Source organism: Cimex lectularius, unplaced genomic scaffold (genome assembly GCF_000648675.2).
Source record: "Cimex lectularius strain Harlan isolate CLEC.00 unplaced genomic scaffold, Clec_2.1 scaffold33, whole genome shotgun sequence".
Lineage (NCBI taxonomy): Eukaryota > Metazoa > Arthropoda > Insecta > Hemiptera > Cimicidae > Cimex > Cimex lectularius.
This window is the reverse complement of record NW_019392683.1, coordinates 587,299-606,748: the sequence shown is the minus strand read 5'-3', so window position 1 is coordinate 606,748 and position 19,450 is coordinate 587,299. Positions and strand designations below refer to the sequence as shown.

The 19,450-nt window shown below is 35.3% G+C and overlaps 1 protein-coding gene across 14 annotated transcripts in view; it reads left to right on the top strand.

Annotated features, from left to right (window-relative positions):
- Nucleotides 1–19,450, top strand: part of LOC106662528 (calmodulin-binding transcription activator 2) — a 324,643-nt gene that overhangs the window by 266,114 nt on the left and 39,079 nt on the right. For all 14 annotated transcript variants that reach the window (XM_014386691.2, XM_024225686.1, XM_024225685.1 and 11 more), the window contains one exon: nt 12,861–12,928. In XM_014386691.2, coding sequence (XP_014242177.1) covers nt 12,861–12,928 — 68 coding nt within the window. The remainder of the gene's footprint in view (nt 1–12,860; nt 12,929–19,450) is intronic.

The window sequence follows — 19,450 nt, the reverse complement described above, 5'->3', positions numbered from 1 at the left end:
GAAGCATTACATAAATACGTTAAAATGGAAAAAATTAAGAAGTGTGTTGGAGAATTTGTTTAGCCACTTCTGATAAAGAAAAATTTCTATCAATATGTGCTAATAAGGAACAAGTACATGAGTACATGTTTCTCCAAATCGGAAGGGTTCTTCAGAAGCATTACATAAATAGGTTAAAATGTAAAAAGTAAGAAGAGTGTTGGAGAATTTGTTTAGACACTTCTTAGAAAGAAACATTTCTAACAGTAAGTGCTGACAAGGAAAGTTGCGAACAATCGTAAAAAAAAAAAATGTAAAAAAACTGTACGGAAATGGTTCCGGGTTCGAATCCACCGGCCATTCGAATCCGACATACGCTGTCTTTCTCTCGCTGTCTCTCCGTTTCTCACTCTCCTAGTTTGTTTCTCACTAACTTTGTGCATTATTCTTACATTAGTTTCCGCTTTCAGCATTTTTCATTTGTTCTCTCTCTTAATTACTGTATGACTTTTATTAAACTTTACTTTCCTCTCATCGTTTTTATGATTATATCTCCCTCTCACTCCTCTCTCTCTCTCTCTCTCTCTCTCTCTCTCTCTCTCTCTCTCTCTCTCCCTCCCTCTCTCCCTTCCTCCTTCTTTCCCCCTTCCCCTTCCAAGATATATCTGCCTACCTACCTACCAATCAATCAATCAATCTAATACCTTTTTCTATTAGAGGTCTACTACAACAAGAGATAAATATGGTAATATAAATCTCTCTGTTTTTCTCACTTACAGAATATAGTTTCTTTCTGAATATAGTTTGTCTCTTTGTATTTGTTAGTTTCTCTCTTTTTCTTCTCTCGGTTTATATCTTTAATATTGCAGTTTTCTCTTTTTTTATTTTTCATTCCATCTCGCCATTAGGCTAATTGTTTGTCCCATCTTCTCTCTGTTTCTCACACTCCATCTCTCTCTTTCTCTTTCTTTTTTCTCTGTTACCTGTCTCACTCAAGCATTTATCGCGTTTTGAAGGTCAATATAATCAAAGAAGTAGCAAAACGAGTTTTGAAAAAAAATTCCTACCTTTTAATTTAATACGTTTACAGGTCTGGAGAGAAAGAGAACCAAAGAGGTGTTTTGTAGGAAGTTTCAAGTCACGTTTTTAATGAAGGACGGGTTAAAAAAGAGCCGTTTACAAAGGCGTCGTGGGACGTCAGCTCGCCGAGGAAATTTGCATTTACCAGATTCAAAGGGCGTTTCGGACAGAGTTGTGATGCTAATGAAGTACTAAAAGGCTAATAGCCCGTTATTTTCCTCGTGTTTTAGACCCTGTCAAAGCCGGCGGGCCCTTTCAACCGCCTAAGCGTGCTCGACGATGTCAATTTTATGTAATCTCGTCGAAAAACATGTAGTTTGTCTTTTTTAAATTACTAAGTCGTATCGGATTGGAATGAGGGACTATTTCCTCTTTTGAAATCTTAGCCGTTTGGATAGTAACCGATAGGTTGACCCTTGGTTATTAAGCTGTTTTGAAACACGATTGTACTATTTACGCTGCTTAATTCGTTCTCATTCTCACGGGCGAACAATTTACATGGTTTTGGTGATGATGCAAGTAAGCTTCTCCACTACATCAACTTTGTAAATGGTTATTAATGTTTAAAAAATAATTAGTGATCAGACTTGATATCGTCCATAAAAATTTTTGTGATGAGGAAGTCTACTACTTTAACTTTAAAGTTAAATTAACAATAAAATTTCATAAAATTCAGTCTGATGAATAACTGAATACTTGACGAACGAATTGTGTATTTTCTTTCTAATTGGCCTTATCCTTTTATAATATATATATTTTAAAGGGGCATCCGACAGCTTGGTCATTTCAGCCACGAGCGCATGCGAAATATTGCAACACACATTCACTACGCATTCACACAAATAAATACATTCATTATACATTGCATTCATTCTATTTAGTTCTACTATTCAATATTCCTCCTTCAACCTGCACACAATAACAAACCAATCCAATTGGGGTATTGGGATCGATGGGGTACTTTCCGCCATGGACCCGTCACACTGCTCGAGGGGCTATGGGGATGCTATTCCACCATCAGCCCCTTTCCATTCACCCCAATAAATACGCTCACTCATACAAAACACATATCTCGACGGCTATATACCGTGAAAAGTTCCCCTAAATAGCGGAACAGAGGACCCTGATACTCTACCTTGTCCGAGAACCATTCTTAAACCCGGCAGCATGCCTACACGCTCTCTGTTTGGAGTCAAGGCATGACACTCCTGTATTATGTGGGAAACATCGAGTAACCTTTCTCTGCATAACAGGCACCTGCGAGGCCTTTGGCCCAAAATTAGGTACCTCCTTGTCAACCGTGTATGGCCAATCCTCAATCGGGTGAGGACTATCCCTCCTGCTCAGGTTCTCTGAGGGCCATCTACCGGTCGTGCTCTTGACTCGTTAGAGCCTTTCCGACGATTCCGCCTACTGACGCTGCCATCTTTCTTTTATCATGTTTTTCTCTGCGTGCTTAGCATGAGCCCTTAGCGTCAGAGGGCCTGATCGCGATGGTCCGATCCGGAGGGGGGGACGTCCCGGTCTTCGCCGCCTCGTCGCACGTTCATACCCTGCAGATCGACGTGTCCGAGAACTCTGACAACAACCACTGTTTTTTCGAGAGGGTACACATAGAACCCGTCTCGTATAGACCATACAGCGCTCGAGAGATTGTATAATATATAATTATAAAATGTATCATCAAAATAACCTCACGATCAAACAAATTTGATTAAGTCGATTTGAGCAAGTGAAAGTTGGCATTGAACATATTCTGTCTTCTCCTGGAGTATGCAATGATTTAGTCAGTTCGACTAAGCTTTCAGCGTTAATATCTTATTAACACACTATTACAAGGTACTATATTGTACAATAAATAGATTCGAACACTATCTGTGAATCGTATTTCAAATTCATCACTTTCTATTATAAATGCCTCGGTTCATTTGATCTATAATAATTATCTTTTCACTACAGTTTCGTGTAGTTTGCTGTTGATTTATAATTTAAATTCGTGCTCTAACGATATTTTATTGGTCGATTTCAATTATTCATCGATCGAAAGTTTCCATAAATTTTAAGTTAATCATATTTCAACTGACAGGCGTTTATTTCGGTAGCCATACTCATGTTTTACTCATTACTGACCTAATAAATAATAAACTTAGGACTTTAGATTTTCATTAAAAAATGATATGCTTTTTAAAAAGACTATTTTACTCATTTTAATTTTGATATTCTTTAGCTGTTTTCGTCTGCAGTTTCGAATTCTTGCCATACTCAGTTAAAAGTCAGACAGACGTTGTTTTGAACACCACTTGCAAGAAGTTCATAACTAATCATACAAGCCAAAACAACAAAGATAAATAAATCAAAAGATCAGAAACGACTAAAAGCATCACTAGTAAGATCCCAATAGGCATATTTCTACTTTAAAGGTGCCAAATTATTGCTATTCATGATAATGTCAGCGAAAAAAGTTTTGTCTTAATTTGGTTTTTTGAAATTTTAAAGACACATGAACTGTTTTATTTTGCTAGGTTTGTACCAACGTGAATAGATGAATCGCATGAAGAAAGTTGATAGCTGTCCCCCCATAAGAATTCAAAAATGAACTATCGAAAATGATATTTTTACCAAATCTTTTTTGCTCGAGCGTTAAATAATTGTCTATCTGAGCGTTCTTCCCAATGGGTCTTTAAGTACCATTTAAAGCAAAATAAAAATAGACATTTTTGGCTGCGTCAGCCGAAGATATTGTTTTCCGGTGCCGAGTCTTAAATTAGAAAAAAGAAGAGAAACCTTACCCCTCTGGATATTATCCAATATTCATGAGATTGCAACCGTTGGAAAGCTTTATTCCATTTCTATGAGCCTATATCAACAACTTTTAGTTTTTGTTTTATTATAAGTGAGAAAAATAATGCAGAAATCAAAAAATCCTCCTAATTCTGAATTCTTTTACAGTTGTAATTTTCATGTATTTCTCTGTCATCTGGGGTGAGAAATAATTTCCCCCATGGACCACATACTAGTGGAATTACTTCTTCTACTACCATAGAATTTTTATAATTCTCTACTTTCTGAATTTGGGATTCAAGAGTTAATATATGGAAAAGTGTCACGTATCTAATCAATGTCGCGTGTAGAAGAGGATACCACATTTATAACAGAGAGCTTCATCTTTAGAATTTGATTCTTTGATACACAAAAAAAGGTGCAGTACTACACAAAGACCACAGTAGATAATTATTATTGTCAGTAACTAACGAGGTCGAAGTTTTTCTTGTGGAGAATGAAAGGAAACGGTACAGAATTTGTCATGTCTTTTACATTGTAGATGGGCACAAATTGACTAGAAAAAAACTTTTTTACTTATTTTACTTATTTATTTGGAACGAATGACGCTATGAAAAACAAAAAAATACCTGCTTTATATTTTTTAGTCTAGTTTCAAATTTTTACCTTTTATTTGAAGAAAAATTACACAGGGGGCCCAGTTCAACTTTAAAATTTCAAATACGGCCCGACACATCTCGACATATCATTTTAAAGGGTTTTTTATGCTGAAAACAATGGTGCAATCGGATTTTAATTGGTCCAAAAATGACAAATTTATAGCAAAAAAATACAAATTAAACATATTCATTTACATTTAGGAGGGGTTAACGTCCAACTACCCGATGGTTGTCGTAACTTGCTTTACTCCAATTTTTTCATGTTATTATCAATGTCTGGTGTTTAGCGACCGTTAGTTAATGATTATTTAGAGATCTGAGAAACGTATGTTTAGAAAAACATTTCCTTTATCGTCCCAACGTTTCGATCATTATTGAAATCATCTGCAGGTCCTGGGATTTATAAACATTGTTTAAATTATACAAATACATGTAGGATGTGAAAAAATGAATTTATACAATGCTAGAAATGTTTATGCATGATGCACAATCAGAGAAATTGGACATGGGTTTGGCGTTCGAGTGATGTCTCTTTGCGTTTCATCGGGTAAATGGTGGCCCCGCTTGATGTTGATTTTCTCAGATAGACTAAACCCTCACGACATCTGTGTGTAGCGGAAGTGTTGGTTTGTAACGCCTTTCCAATTTTTAATCAATTGTTCTTTATTAATACGTAAAATATAATTTACATACAAAAATAAATTGCGCAATTTTTTTGTGCGGTATGCTTGATGATGAACCTTTATTTTGGTCTTTGCCGATCATTTCGTTCTGCCTATCATCGATTTGTTGAACTTACAACCGTGTGTCAGCATTTCGTCAGCAATGTTCAAAGAGGAAAATATTGAGCAGTACGCAGCGACCCTCATTTAACAACTTCAAAAGCATGATAACATTCCAAGATGATGTTTTTATTTTGTGATATCGAACGGTGTGTTTTATTATGAGCTTTGTTCAGAGATAACTCTAAATTCTACTGCACACAATTGGACCGATTAAGTCAGAAATTTACCAACATCATAGATAACGCTCATCCACACTGTCTCCAGATGCTCCAGAAATTGTCGGAGCTTGGTAGGGAATTGCTACCTACAAACATCTTTGCGACTGACATTGCCCGTTCATATGATTATTTATTCTGCGTTCTAGAAAAATCTATTAATGGAGAAATTTTACTTCACTTCAAGACACCATAAAACAAATAGAGAAGTTCAACGTTCAAAAATCTGAGGAGTTCTGAGAACGGAGTTATAAAACTAGATGGAAGATTGCAACATTGGAACAAAATAGTTCAAATGTTGTCGATTAAATTTGTTTATAAGTGCCTGAAATATTAATTGAATTTATCATCAAAAACGCTATGGACTTTTTGTTGTTAATATATAGTGGAGATTTTTTCCTATGTTATGTGTATTTCACAATTTATTTTTATTAATAACTTACTATTTAATATCTCATTAACATTCTCAACACGACAATGACACATCTACACAGAAAACACACACGTTGAGTGAGTAAAAATACATTGATTAAACCTCAAATTTCCATATTTTGTACATCATTGTATAAATTTATTTTCACATCTTACGTGTATTTGTATAATTTAAACAATGTTTATAAAACGCAGGCCGTGAAGATGATCTCAATAAAAATATTAACGTTGGCACGATAAAGAAAGTGTTTTTCTAAACATACGTCACACCAGACCGCATCTCACAAGCTCTAAATAATTGTTATAAATTATGATTTTTGCTAGGATTCCAAACTAGAACCGCTAACGTGATAAATTTGAGTCCGGACGCTCTAACTACTCGGCTATCTTGGTTTCTAATTATTTAATTACCAATAATAACTATTTCGATTTAAATTACTTAAAACCTATTTTCTCTCGTTTCCTAAGATCCGCTGGCAAAAATGCTTCGAAAATTGTCTAATATTTATCGACCTAGTCTAAATTTTTTCAATTAAAATCAGGTTCTCACGTCCGTATTTTCTCCTTGTTAGTTTAAAATTGCATTTGATGATATATTTTGATCCCTTGTGTAGTTTCGGGTGTTTAAAAACAGTCTGTTTTGTAAATATATAGTTGCTTGTATTACTATCCTCAGATGGCAGATTTGATTGATCAGTATAAAAAAGTACTTAACTTTCAGTTTATTGATTTTTTTAAGAAACACAAGAGCGTAAGATTATTTTAATATCTTTTATGACCCTCATTTACTAGACCTGCATTGAAGTTCCTTGCCTAATTATTCCCAGGAGAATAATGACGGCCATGAGTGAGCTCAGTGGACTTTTTGTGCTCCTGCTAATAAGGATTTAACATTGAAAAAATGGGGCCCATAGCGAGAAGCAACGAAAAAACGGCTTAAAAATAATAACTGCTTGAATGACCTAACACCTTGAAATGTGTGACAACGCGCACCGTAAAATATATAAAAAAGAAAAAAAAGGAGCGTTTTACCATTCTTGCGAAAAACTCTTAAATAAACTGTTATTATCGTATTAGAACAAGATGCATATTTATGCAATGAAAAATGTCAGAACAGCCCCTTGTTGACTGATGAACACGTAAAACCTTGGCACAGTTGAAAACACAAAGAAAAGGAAATGAAATGGCGTGTAGGACATATCTTTTTGTTATGATAACCGGCTAAAATTAGGAAATATGTTAAATAAGCAATATGAAGCCGACTTGTATACCGTGTCCCCCTTCCCGGACATTTATCTCTTTCCGGAACTAAAAGGGAAGAATATTTATAAGGATTCCGGTGATAAATGCAGCATGCAAACTACCGATATTACATGTGTTCCCCACCTGTCACCCCTATCGATGTGGCCTGATTTTTCCCCTGGCCCAACTTTACCATTTTGCGAGTACTAAAGTTTTTTAATATTTCCAACAGATCATCTGCCGCTGTTACCTTGAAGTGCTTAACCAATTGTGCTCCGTGCCTATTTGTTATCTCCTTGACACGCATTCGAGAAAAAGTTGCGTGATATATTTTCCATCCCCTACTGACCTTCAATAATGATTACTTTAAACTTTATTTCGAAAAAAATCTGCTGTAATTATATAAATAAATCCTTTGTTGAAAAATTCATCCAAAAAAATTTAAACTTTTGAACTATCGAGTTCGCCAAGAATAGGAGCAGTTGTGCCGCAGGACATTGCGCTCAGACCAATTTTGTAGCTCGTATTTAGCTCTTTCCATACCCATATCAGATATCCGATTATACCCTCCACTCTCCTGCTTTCTTCTGATTGTTATCCCGCAGTTGCTTCGGAGGAGCTGCAGCCACATGTGTTGCGAATAGCCGAATGGAAATTTTGACGCTTTAAGATAAATGTAATCAAATGCACATATTTTACTTTTACCCTCCGAAACAAATCTCACTATACCATATTCCTCAATAATACTCCTATCCCAAAACTGTTTACGCTACCTTGCGTTCTATCTCAACTCACGACTAACCTAGAATCGTTAAGCATACATAACACGAAGACAAGAATTAAACTAACTTTTCGAACTAAATAAAATTTTTCAATATTTCTAAGAAATTCGCTACAAATACAAATATTATACAAATTATCAAGAATATCACACATGTCATAAAAAACAAACTAGCACTTTATAAGAACAAATTTGAACTTATGGATTAGAATGGGGCACCTCTAAATCAACATTTAAAGAATAAATTCACTAATTTCGTGGTCCGCTTGACCAATTAATATATTACAATTAATTAAGTTTTTTACTTGAGATAAAAAAAGTCAGTGGCACTAGGGGGATTCGAACCCACGACCTTCGGCTTGATACGCCGCTGCTCTACCACTTGAGCTATCCTCGATCCACTCGGACACTAACTTCCCATCTCAACCCCACCTTTTGAATTTTCCCTAATTTTTGCCATTTTTCAAATGTCGTGGAATCCATTTGATTGATAGGTCACGATAGCTCAAGTGTTAGAGCAGTGGCGTATCTAGCCGAAGATCGTGGGTTCGAATCCCGCTCATGCCATTGACTTTTTTATCTAAACTAAAAACCTTAATTACTTGTAATTTAAAGAATAGTCCTTCAATTCCAAACTCCTCAGAACTGACACAATGACATCCAAATACCGTTCGTTAATCCTTAACAGATTTTCCACATTCCATGACAAATTATCTCCACATCCAACTCGATTTATATCCAACATTACCGACCCCCATTGCATAACCCAGTAAGGTGACTGAAGCGAAGATGGCCCCGGTAATAAATGTACAGGTTTCCTGTGAACATACGTCTGTACTTTAGGAGGTTATCCAAATGTCAGATTGTACTAAAAAGCTCAATTGTCTATAACCTCATTCTCAATTGCATTCCAGGTATTTCACTTTTCGGGCACTTCAACTTTCACAACTTAATTTCGTAATGTCCTTCGTAAGAGAATTGAAAATTATCTTATCCCCTTGTGTTTCTTTACAAAATCCTAACTTAAATTAAGATCCTTTTTGTATATAGTCAATCAAATATGCCATCTGAGTATAGTAGCACAAACAACTATATATTTAAAAAACAAACTATTTTCCAACAATTGAAACTATACAAGGAATCAAAAAGTATCCTTAAATGTAATTTTATACTAACAAGGAGAGAATAAAGACGTGAAAACCAGATTTTATAAAGCTCTTTTAGATTTTGTCGAAAAATATTAGAAAACATTCTAAGCATTCTTGCTAGCGGCCCTTAGGAACATAGAAGAAAAAGGTCTTAAGTAATTCAAATTAAAATAATTACTATTTAGTATTAAATACTTAGAAACCACGATGGCAGGGTGGTTAGTGCTTTCAGATTCGAATTTGTCACGTTAGTGGTTCTGGCTTGTAATCCTGACATAGACCGTAATTGATAATAATCCACTAGGTTTCGTTGCCCAATTGACCAAATAAATTCGTTTCAATTAATTAATCTTTTAGTAAGGTATTGGCTCAGATAAAAAAGTCAGTGTCACGAGCGGGTTTCGAACCCACGACCTTCGGCTAAATACGACGCTGCTCTACCACTCGAGCTATCGCGATTTCGATCCTTTCGGACAAACAAATTTTCCTCCTTTTTGCCATTTTTCAAATGTCATTCATTTGTCGCCGAGAAAGAAATAGAGTACACGACATTTGAAAAATGGCAAAAAAGGAGGGAAAATTCAAAAGGTGGTGTTGAGATGGGAAGTTAGTGTCCGAGCGGATCGAAGTCACGATAGCTCAAGTGGTAGAGCAGCGGCGATTCTAGCCGAAGGTCGTGGGTTCGACTCCCGCTCGTGACACTGAATTTTTTATTTCAACCAATACCTTACATATTGATAATAATATTAAAAAGTGGTGTAAAGCAATTTAACGATACCCAACGGGTAGTTGGACGTCAAGCCCTGAATGTATATACATATTTTTTAATTCCCTAGTTTTCGTGGTCCGCTTGACCAATTAATATCATTCAATTAATTAATGTTTTTAGTTAAGATAAAAAAAGTCAGTGTCACGAGCGGGATTCGAACCCACGGCCTTCGGCTTGATACGCCGCTACTCTACTACTGGAGCTATCGTGACTTCGTGAAGTCTCTCATTATCTCAACTAAAAACCTTAATTAATTGAATGATATTTTTTAATGTTTCTTTTTGCCATAACCCAGTAATTCGACTGAACCGAAATGGCCCCGGTACATCCTTACGAATAGTTCGTAACTATTCGTAAAGCTGGAAGTGCAGCAATGGTTGTCTCTCCTCAAAATAAAATAATATATCACATAATGTATATAATTTGTACAGGTGGTAATTAAAATAACAATATTAAAAAAACCTTTTAAACTCATGGCTATTAGGGTTTTGGCACAGAAACCGTCTTTGGTTCACTTAAGTTTGTTTATATAATTTTAATAATCAATTTACTTTTTGCTAAAGATGAATCCCGTAATTCATTATTATTGGTTGGAAGATATAATGAAATTTCAATTCGAATGGGACGATATCCTGCCAGGATTGTTGATGGTTCGGCTTTTGTTTTGTAAATCGCCAAGGGTCCGGCCACCGAACTCTCCTCTCCTAATGAATAATCTCCTTTACGATTACATAAAACTGCATAATCTGGTATTCAGATTTGTTGTACTTTGCACGGACTTCACGAAAGGAGTTAAAATTCCAATTATACAGCGAAGTGAATAGGATTCCATATTTCGCCATCGTCTTATATGGACGATTTCCATATTAATTCGTCTTGATAAATGCGGATCATTATAATTTCAAAATTGCTAAAAGAATCGACCTAAAATCAATGTACACGTTTCCCTAGGTTATCCTAATGTCAGATTGGACTAAAAGTCCCAACTGTCTACAGTCTGATTCTCATTTGTATTCGAGGTATTTCACTTTTCTGGTCACTTCAACTTTCACAACTTAATTTCGTAAAGTGTCTTATTAAGTATTAATGATACTATATATTTTATTATTCCAGTCAAAGAGCATTGAGAATTCCAGTAAGATTCGTGTATTTTTTTTTATTGTAAGCTTAAGCAAAAACAAGACAAAATCTCTTGAATATAAACTTTTGCGAATTTCCAAAGTTCTAGATTAAAGTTTAAGTAAGATTTTCTTATTTCAGTCAATACTGACAGATCTGGCATGTATAGAAATGTTGAACATACAGAAACTTACGCCTCTTAAACCCATGTACTTATTTTCTGAAAGATCAGTCATCACCAATATAAAAAAAAATAATTATTAAGATTTTCAAACTTTTATTTTAAAAAAATAATGAAAGTAATAGAAAGTAAATATTACATAAAGGGTTCAGGAATCTTGTATTATTAAGATTACCTCTTGAGATCAATAAAATCTGTCAGGATACGATGTGAGGATGCATTCTCAATAATCAGTTGATAAAAACACAATAAGAATAACCAGTGCTGAAAAAATTGTCAAATTCGATATTTTTCACCCGTGTTATTCGTTGCTATTATAAAAATTATAAGAGGTTTATTGCTTAAAAAAACATGTTTTTTTTTATCACAGTACAGATTAATTCCTCCTATTCGTTCTCTGGAAATTCAGATTTGTTAAACAATCAGAACTGGAAACAACCCGGCTCGACTTAAATTCGCCATTTCTATGCAAGGAGAAAACGGCCTTTGGCTGAATATGCAATTCACGACCGATCTGAAAGTGCATTTCGGTTTATAGGCAAAAGGACTATCCTAGTGGAAATTGAGCTGCGTTTAAGGTCATTTTTTTCATGAACATGAAATTCTCCTTTGTTCTAGAACTTTGCATAATACCCGTGTATGTCCGATTGTGAAATCTAGACCTCGATGACAAATAATTCGTTTTATAAGCCGTAGCCACTAAGCACTTCATTAACCTACATTTTCAGTTTTCCGCCAATAACCCCTGCAATGAAAATGAAACAGAGGGAATGGGCGAGCCCAAATGAGTGATAACGACCCATCTCCAAGTTTATAATCTTACAGTACTTAGTTTAATTCAGTGGTTGTAAATATAAAAAATAACTTGAGCTTAGTATCATTTGTTATTTGAGAATGCATCTTGAAGTTTCATACCTTCAAATTTATTTATATATTCCTGTACATATACGTCTGTGGTGATTAGTGACCGTTAATTGATATTTATTTAGAAATCGTGAGAAGCGGTCTGGTGTGATGTAGGTTTCAGAAAAACGTTTTGTTTATCGTGCCAATGTTTCGATCTTTATTGAGATCATCTTCAGGGCCTGGGATTTACAAACATTGTTTACATATTACAATTACATTTTGGATGTGGAAAAGTGAAATTATACAATGCAAAATATATTTTATATATTCAAAGTATTTCTACTCACTCAAAGTGTTTGTCTTCTGTGTAATTGTGTCGTTCTTGCGTGTCGTGTCGAGAGTGCCAGTGAAATTTTGCTATTTTGTGTTTATATACATTGGATTTTGAAGGGGTGGGGAAGGAAATAGATTTTGCATTGTATAAATTCACTTTTCCACATCCAAAATGTAAATGTTATATTTAAACAATGTTTGTAAATCCCAGGCCCTGAAGATGATCTCAATAATGATCGAAACGTTGGCACGATAAAGAAAATGCTATTCTGAAACCTACATCACACCAGACCGCATCTCACGATTTTTAAATCAACTGCATATATACATTGTATAAGATAATATAATTTCTTATTTGTAATTTCTTGTTCGTACTATTTTTGGTGGATTTATTTAAATATTTTAATCGCCGTTAGTGATTTAGATTGATTCGTTTGTTCGTTCATTTCAATTATCTTTTATATTTTTAGTAATTGGACGGTTTTAATGACTATTTTGTTTTGTTTGCAGGAGATCGCTGCTATTCTTATCTGTTTCGAGCGGCACCTCGACTGGCAATCAAAGGAGGTAAAAATAAGGTGAGAAAGCCAAATCTTTCCCGCATATGTGTTACGAGAAGGATCGATGAATTCATTATCGGCGTGGGTGGAGAGAAGGGCCTACGATTACTGCCTTAAGGGCCCGCCGGCTATTTAGGGAAAGTTGGTAGGGCCGGCGCGACGGCCCCTTTATTGCATTTCTTCCCTTCTGCTCTTCTCATCCTCCGCTTAACCGGGGCCGGAAAAGTTTTGCCATACTGATAAAGTTTCAAACGGCCGCCGAAGGCCAAATTTGGTATCGCGATTGTCAAAATTGCCTTATTTTCCTTATTTACGAGAGTCAGTAGATGCCACTCAATTCTTTTTTGCTACCTCCCTCGTTTTCATCTTTGCATTCAGTTTTCCATCCAAAAATCATATCTTTTGTTACTTTTATTTTATTTAGCATAAACAGTTGTCTTACCATTACTTAATTGGCAAGTAAATTCGTGAAAACTGGAAAATGTTTGGCATTGCACAAACTCTCATATTTGTCGGAAATTTTCTAATAACTATCCAAATATTTCAATTCGTCATTTTAGTATGTAGGCTGGGTAGAAGGGAAATATATAATTAGCCTGTTATTTTAAACAGAACTTTTTGTAACAAGCTTTTTGCTATAATAATTCTGGAATTGCTTCAACCATTTTACAGTTTTTTTTTTAATTTACAACTACAAATATTACGTTAATATGTTCACATATGTTATATTAGTATTTGAGTCTCTTGTAAAAAAAAAGCTGCTTATTGGGGGGGGGTTAGAATTGGAAATGATAACTGTCATTCTAGTAGATTATTGTGTAAATGACAAAAAGAAGGGAAAATTCAAAAGGTGCGGTTGAGATGGGAAATTAGTGTCCCAGTGGATCGAGGTCACGATAGCTCATGTGGTAGAGCATCGGCGTATCAAGCCGAAGATCGTGGGTTCGAATCCCGCTCGTGCCATTGACTTTTTTATCTCAACTAAAAACCTTAATTAATTGTAATATATTAATTGGTCAAGCGGACCACGAAATTAGTGAATTTAATGATTTAAAATGAAGTATACTTCACTAAAGCTCACCGTGGCCATTTCATTTGTCGTCGAGAATGTAACTCGATTACACGATATTTGAAAAATGGCAAAAAGGAGAGAAAATTCGAAAGGTTCGGTTGAGATGGGAAGTTGGTGTCCGAGTGGATCGAGGTCACGATAGCTCAAGTGGTAGAGCATCGGCGAATCAAGCCGAAGATCGTGGGTTCGAATCCCGCTCGTGCCATTGACTTTTTTTTATCTCAACTAAAAACCTTAATTAATTGTAATATATTAATTGGTCAAGCGGACCACGAAATTAGTGAATTTAATTATTGTGTAAGTTCAGTGATTGATGATATTTTTTATAGCGGGTTTTGAAGAGTTCATGCACAAACGTGATGTGTAAATCGTTATGAATAGTGTAATTTGAAACATAAAAAGTAGCATTTATAATTTGGCGGAGAATTTTATATTGATTCGATTGTAGACTTTAGAAATTTGTAATCTTTTGTCGATCTCACATTTCACGCCTACAGAGGTCATATCATTGTCTTGTAAATTACGTTTGTTTTCAATGTCTAATTTTGATCGCGAGTCAAGTAGTCGTTTTAGTCATAGGATACCAAGTCAGTCGTTTATCCATAAAAAGTTCAAGATTACGCACAAGACTGAGGGCTTGTAGGCAACGGGGATTCCATTTATTCTCACTGAGCACAGATATTTTTACGTAAGGTAAAATTTATCTATAAGCTTTTAGTTAGGTTTATCTTCATTATCCACTTTGTGAATTTATTGTAAATTAATTCACCATGGTGTTGTTGAGGGTCCGAATTACGTGTAAGAATCGCTCTATCATCAGCCAATGTGTGTGTTGAAATGTTAGCATGTGTAGGAATAAGAATATGTGCAGGGTATATTAAAAATAGAAATGGGCCAGGCATGCTTCCCTGAGGAACACCCGCCTTAATGCATATATAAAGTGAGAATTCAAATCCCTGAAATACTCGGCAAAACCGGTCCGTCGGATATTAACCATCAGCAAGATTTTTTAAACTTTTTTCTGAAACAGTTTCTTCTTTATTCTTTAATCTTTATTTAATTTTTTAAATTTTGTGTGGTAGAGTTAATCTCAGGGAACAAGACAATATACAAAATACAATTTTAAAAAATCCAACTTTCTAATATTATATTGCCACACACAAAAGAAAATAAATATAATAATTTTGCACAGCAGGCGAGTGTTTTCCTTTTTCTGTGCCTCGTATTTTTGCAGATGGCCGGTAAGTTTAATGGTCGACCACTCTAGTAGGCGCTTGAATTGTCGACCTGTTTCAGTTTTTGCCCTGGGTCCGCCAATGCTCGCTATTCTTTAATTAATTTAGCCTTTCACTCCTGAAACACATTAAAATTTATGTGCGATGAGAATGAGCCATAAGATTTTCTCGGTTTGATAAATAATTATGCTTTTAATTCCGACTAACAATCGTATTCATTTTGTGAGGTAACAATGTCGTTTTTCTTGAAATTTGCCACCTCAAATTATTTTAAGTAGATTTTCTGGTTTTTGATTCACTAGTTTTACTTATTGTTGTTGAAATAATTACGTTAAAATAGATAAAACTAATGTTGAATGTATCCAACAAGAAATTGTAGAAAAGAACATTACGTTGTTAAAATTCCAACACCCAAGGAACAAATTTTCCAGTCCAACGTAACGTGGCCCTGAAAAACTCAAAAAAAGAGCGTTAAAGGTCGAACTTGACAGGTAACAACTGCAATTATTTTCGTCCGACTGGCTGGCTGAAGTGTCTCTAGCCACGGAATCTATTATCAGATTTTCACAGTGCGTGAGATGCCTCAATTCGCTAAGAGAGGGTCGGAAACGACGCTTTACTTTTACCGGTCATGAATTTAAAAATGAATATCCAATTATCGGTTTCCCCTAGCAATTTCCGTGCATTTGAAATAGTTGTTGAAATGAACAAAAAATATTACTACCTTGGGGTGGCTGATCATATATTTTGATGTAGTTAATAGTCAGTTTTATATAATTAAACAATAAATATCTTTAAGTAGAACCCAAGTATTTCAAAGCGCATTCTGAAGTCTTTTTTGTTTTTAGCCAGAACATTAATTTTGCCCATTCCTGACGAGGCGGTTTACCATAATCCACATCCTATTTTTCTCGGGACAGGAGCGGATCCTGGTTTATTATCCTGGACGTGACTTTTTTCTCCGTATTTCATCTGTATTCTTCATTTGTAATGGACGGATTAGAAAAAATCGACTTGGATCTCTTGGACAGGGGATTTCTAAGACTTAAGACACGGGATTTACTGACTAATAGAAATTGTCTTTGGGGTAATTGCAGATTTTTATCCCAACTTTTGTCCGGTGAACCTTTTCTTCTTAACTTAAAATTTAACTGTACCGTCTTCTCGTATTCCATCCAACTCACCTCACCTCTTACCTACTCGTCAACCTTATCAGATCAGAAACTAAATGTGTGGTGTTTAGTAACCGTTATTTAATGATTATTTAGAAATCGTGAGATCTGGTCTGGTGTGATATGGGTTTAGAAAAACATTTCGTTTATCGTATCAACGTTTCGATCTTTTTTGAGATCATCTTCAGGGCCTGGGATTTATAAACATTGTTCAAATTATACAAATACATGTAAGATGTGAAAATCAATATATACAATGATGTACACAATATGGAAATTTTAGGTTTAATCAAAGTATTTGTACTCACTCAAAAGGAATATTTTCTGTGTGATTATCGTGTTGGGAGGGTTAATGAAATATTAATTTTTTTTTTATGTATATGTTATGTTTTTAAGAACCCTTCTCCTTCAAAACCCAACATTCATAAACAAAAAACATTAATATCTCACTATCAACACGACACACAACAATGATACATCTACACAGAAAACACACACTTTGAGTGAGTAATAAAGTAAGTAGTAAAATAAACACGAAAGAGGGAAAAATCTCCACTATACACCAACAACAATAAGTCCATAGCGTTTTTGATGATAAATTCATATTCATTACATATCAGACAATTTAAACGACAACATATGAACCATTTTGTTCCACTACTTGTTGCATTCTTCCGTGTAGTTTGATAACTCCGTTTTCAGAACTTCTCAGATTTTTGAACTTTGAAATTCTCAATTTGCTTTATGGAGTCTTCAAGTGAAGTAAAGTTTTTCCATTAATTGATTTTTCTGGAACGCAGAATAGGTAATAATATGAAAGGGCAATGGATGCGCGTTATCAGTTTGCATAGTCCATTTCTTAGATACCTGATTAATGCCAATAAAGAGTAATTTTAATAAACTATTTTCGTCAGGAAAACACCCCTTTAGTCTTGATTAATTTTTTAAAAATTGACGATGCGCTGCCTCTACAGCATTGGTCATATAAATAGGTTTTCTAATGGTTGTAGGGTACCGAAGATATGTACTTAGTAAGTTCCATTGATTTCCTCATGATTCTAGGACTATAGGGTATTTTTCACCCCATTTCTTTTCCAGTTCATCAAAGAGCAAGCAAGAATTTGAATTTTTTACTGCTTTTTCATCAGCCATAAAGGCTTTTTGGTTTTTACAGGCAATATAACACGCAGACTATTGCAGGCTTTTGGTGAATTGCTGACTTTAATCGGTCTAATTATGTGCAGTAGAATCTAGAGTTATCTCTGAACAAAGCTCATAATAAAACACACCGTTCGATATCACAAAATAAAAACATCATCTTGGAATGTTATCATCCTTTTGAAGTTGTTAACTGAGGGTCGCTGCGTATTCCTCAATATTTTCCTTTTTTGACGAGCTGACGAAATGCTGAAACGCAGCTGTAAGTTCAATACATCGATGATAGGCAGAACGAAATGATCGGCAAAGACCAAAATAAAGGTTCATCATCAAGCATACCGCACGAAAAAATTTCGCAATTTATTTATTTTTGTATGTAAATTGTATTTTACTTATTAATACAGAACAATTAGGGGGCGTCGGTGGCCGCAAGGTTTAGTCTTTGACACGGCGCTCATCACTGTAAGGTAAAGGTCCCGGGTTCGAATCCAGCGGCCCTGCATTCGAACCCGACATACTTACAAATGGGCTTTTTTTCAAAAACACCGGCACCCTGAGGGTTTATATGACCTCTGCTGTTGCGAACCCTCGTAAAAAAAAAAAAATAAATAAATAAATAAATACAGAACAATTGATTAATAATTGGAAAGGCGCTACGTACCAACACTTCCGCTACACACAGGTGTCGTGAGGGTTTAGTATCTCTGACAAGATCAACATTAAGTGGGGCCACCATTTACCCGATGAAACGCAACGCGAATTTTTTTCTGTTCCATAGATATTTTAGCATTTTAAAATTATAGAAAAGCAAATTTAGGTTTTAGTGAGATTATTGTGTAATTAATCACGAAAACCAATATACAAATTTGTTTAATTACAAAGCGCTAGATACCAACATTTCCTGAACACTCGTCAATTGACCAAGTTACTTCTTTCAATTAATTATTCCTTCTATGTAAGGTCTTGATTTTGATAAAAAAGTCAGTTCCACGAGCGGGATTCGAACCCACGACCTTCGGCTAAATACGCCGCTGCTCTACCACTTGAGCTATCGTGACTTCGATCCTCACGGACACCAAATCTCCATCTCAACCTACAACCGTTCGAATTTTCCCTCTTATTGCCATTTTCCCGCTCTTTACTCTGACTTTTTTATCTCAACCAAGACGTTACATAAAAAGAATAATTAATTGAAAAAAGTAACTTGGTGAATTGACCACTAAAACGTAGATGGATTAATATTTAATAATTAAAACAAGTATCACTTCACTAAACAGCTCCCAATGGCCACTTCATAAGTCGCTGGCAATGCAATCCTAATTATCCGAATTATGATCCTAAAATTCGAACGTTGTAGGTTGAAATGGAGAGTTGGTGTCCGAGAGGATCGAAGTCACATTAGCCCAAGTGGTAGAGTGGCGGCGATTTTAGCCGAAGGTCGTGGGTACGAATCCCGTTCTTCTTCAATCTCAACCAAGACATTTCATAGAAAGAATAATTAGTCTTCCGTTTTTATAATGAAACATTCAATCACAAATGATGTAACAAAAGGTGGAAATTTCACAACCGAAAACACAACGTGGATGAGCAGACGAAAATTATCGGTTACGACCAAATTCCCTAATCTATTTTAGGTTTTAGTTCTCTATCCTGGGAACCATTTACATCCCCGAGACCAACGACCTTGGCCTCTTGACTACCTTGTTCTGTACTCTCTCACACTAATACCAACCATTTGACTGGTTTCTTTAAGCATTCCGAATAGGTTGCTGGCCTTTACGGTACTAACTTTATATTCCAGCTGTTGCGAGAAGTACGAAGTACACGTAGCTTTAGACCACGATAGTCTTGCTACATCTTGGCATTCCTGTACATTAATTTTTTCCTTAAATTCTGAAGAAAA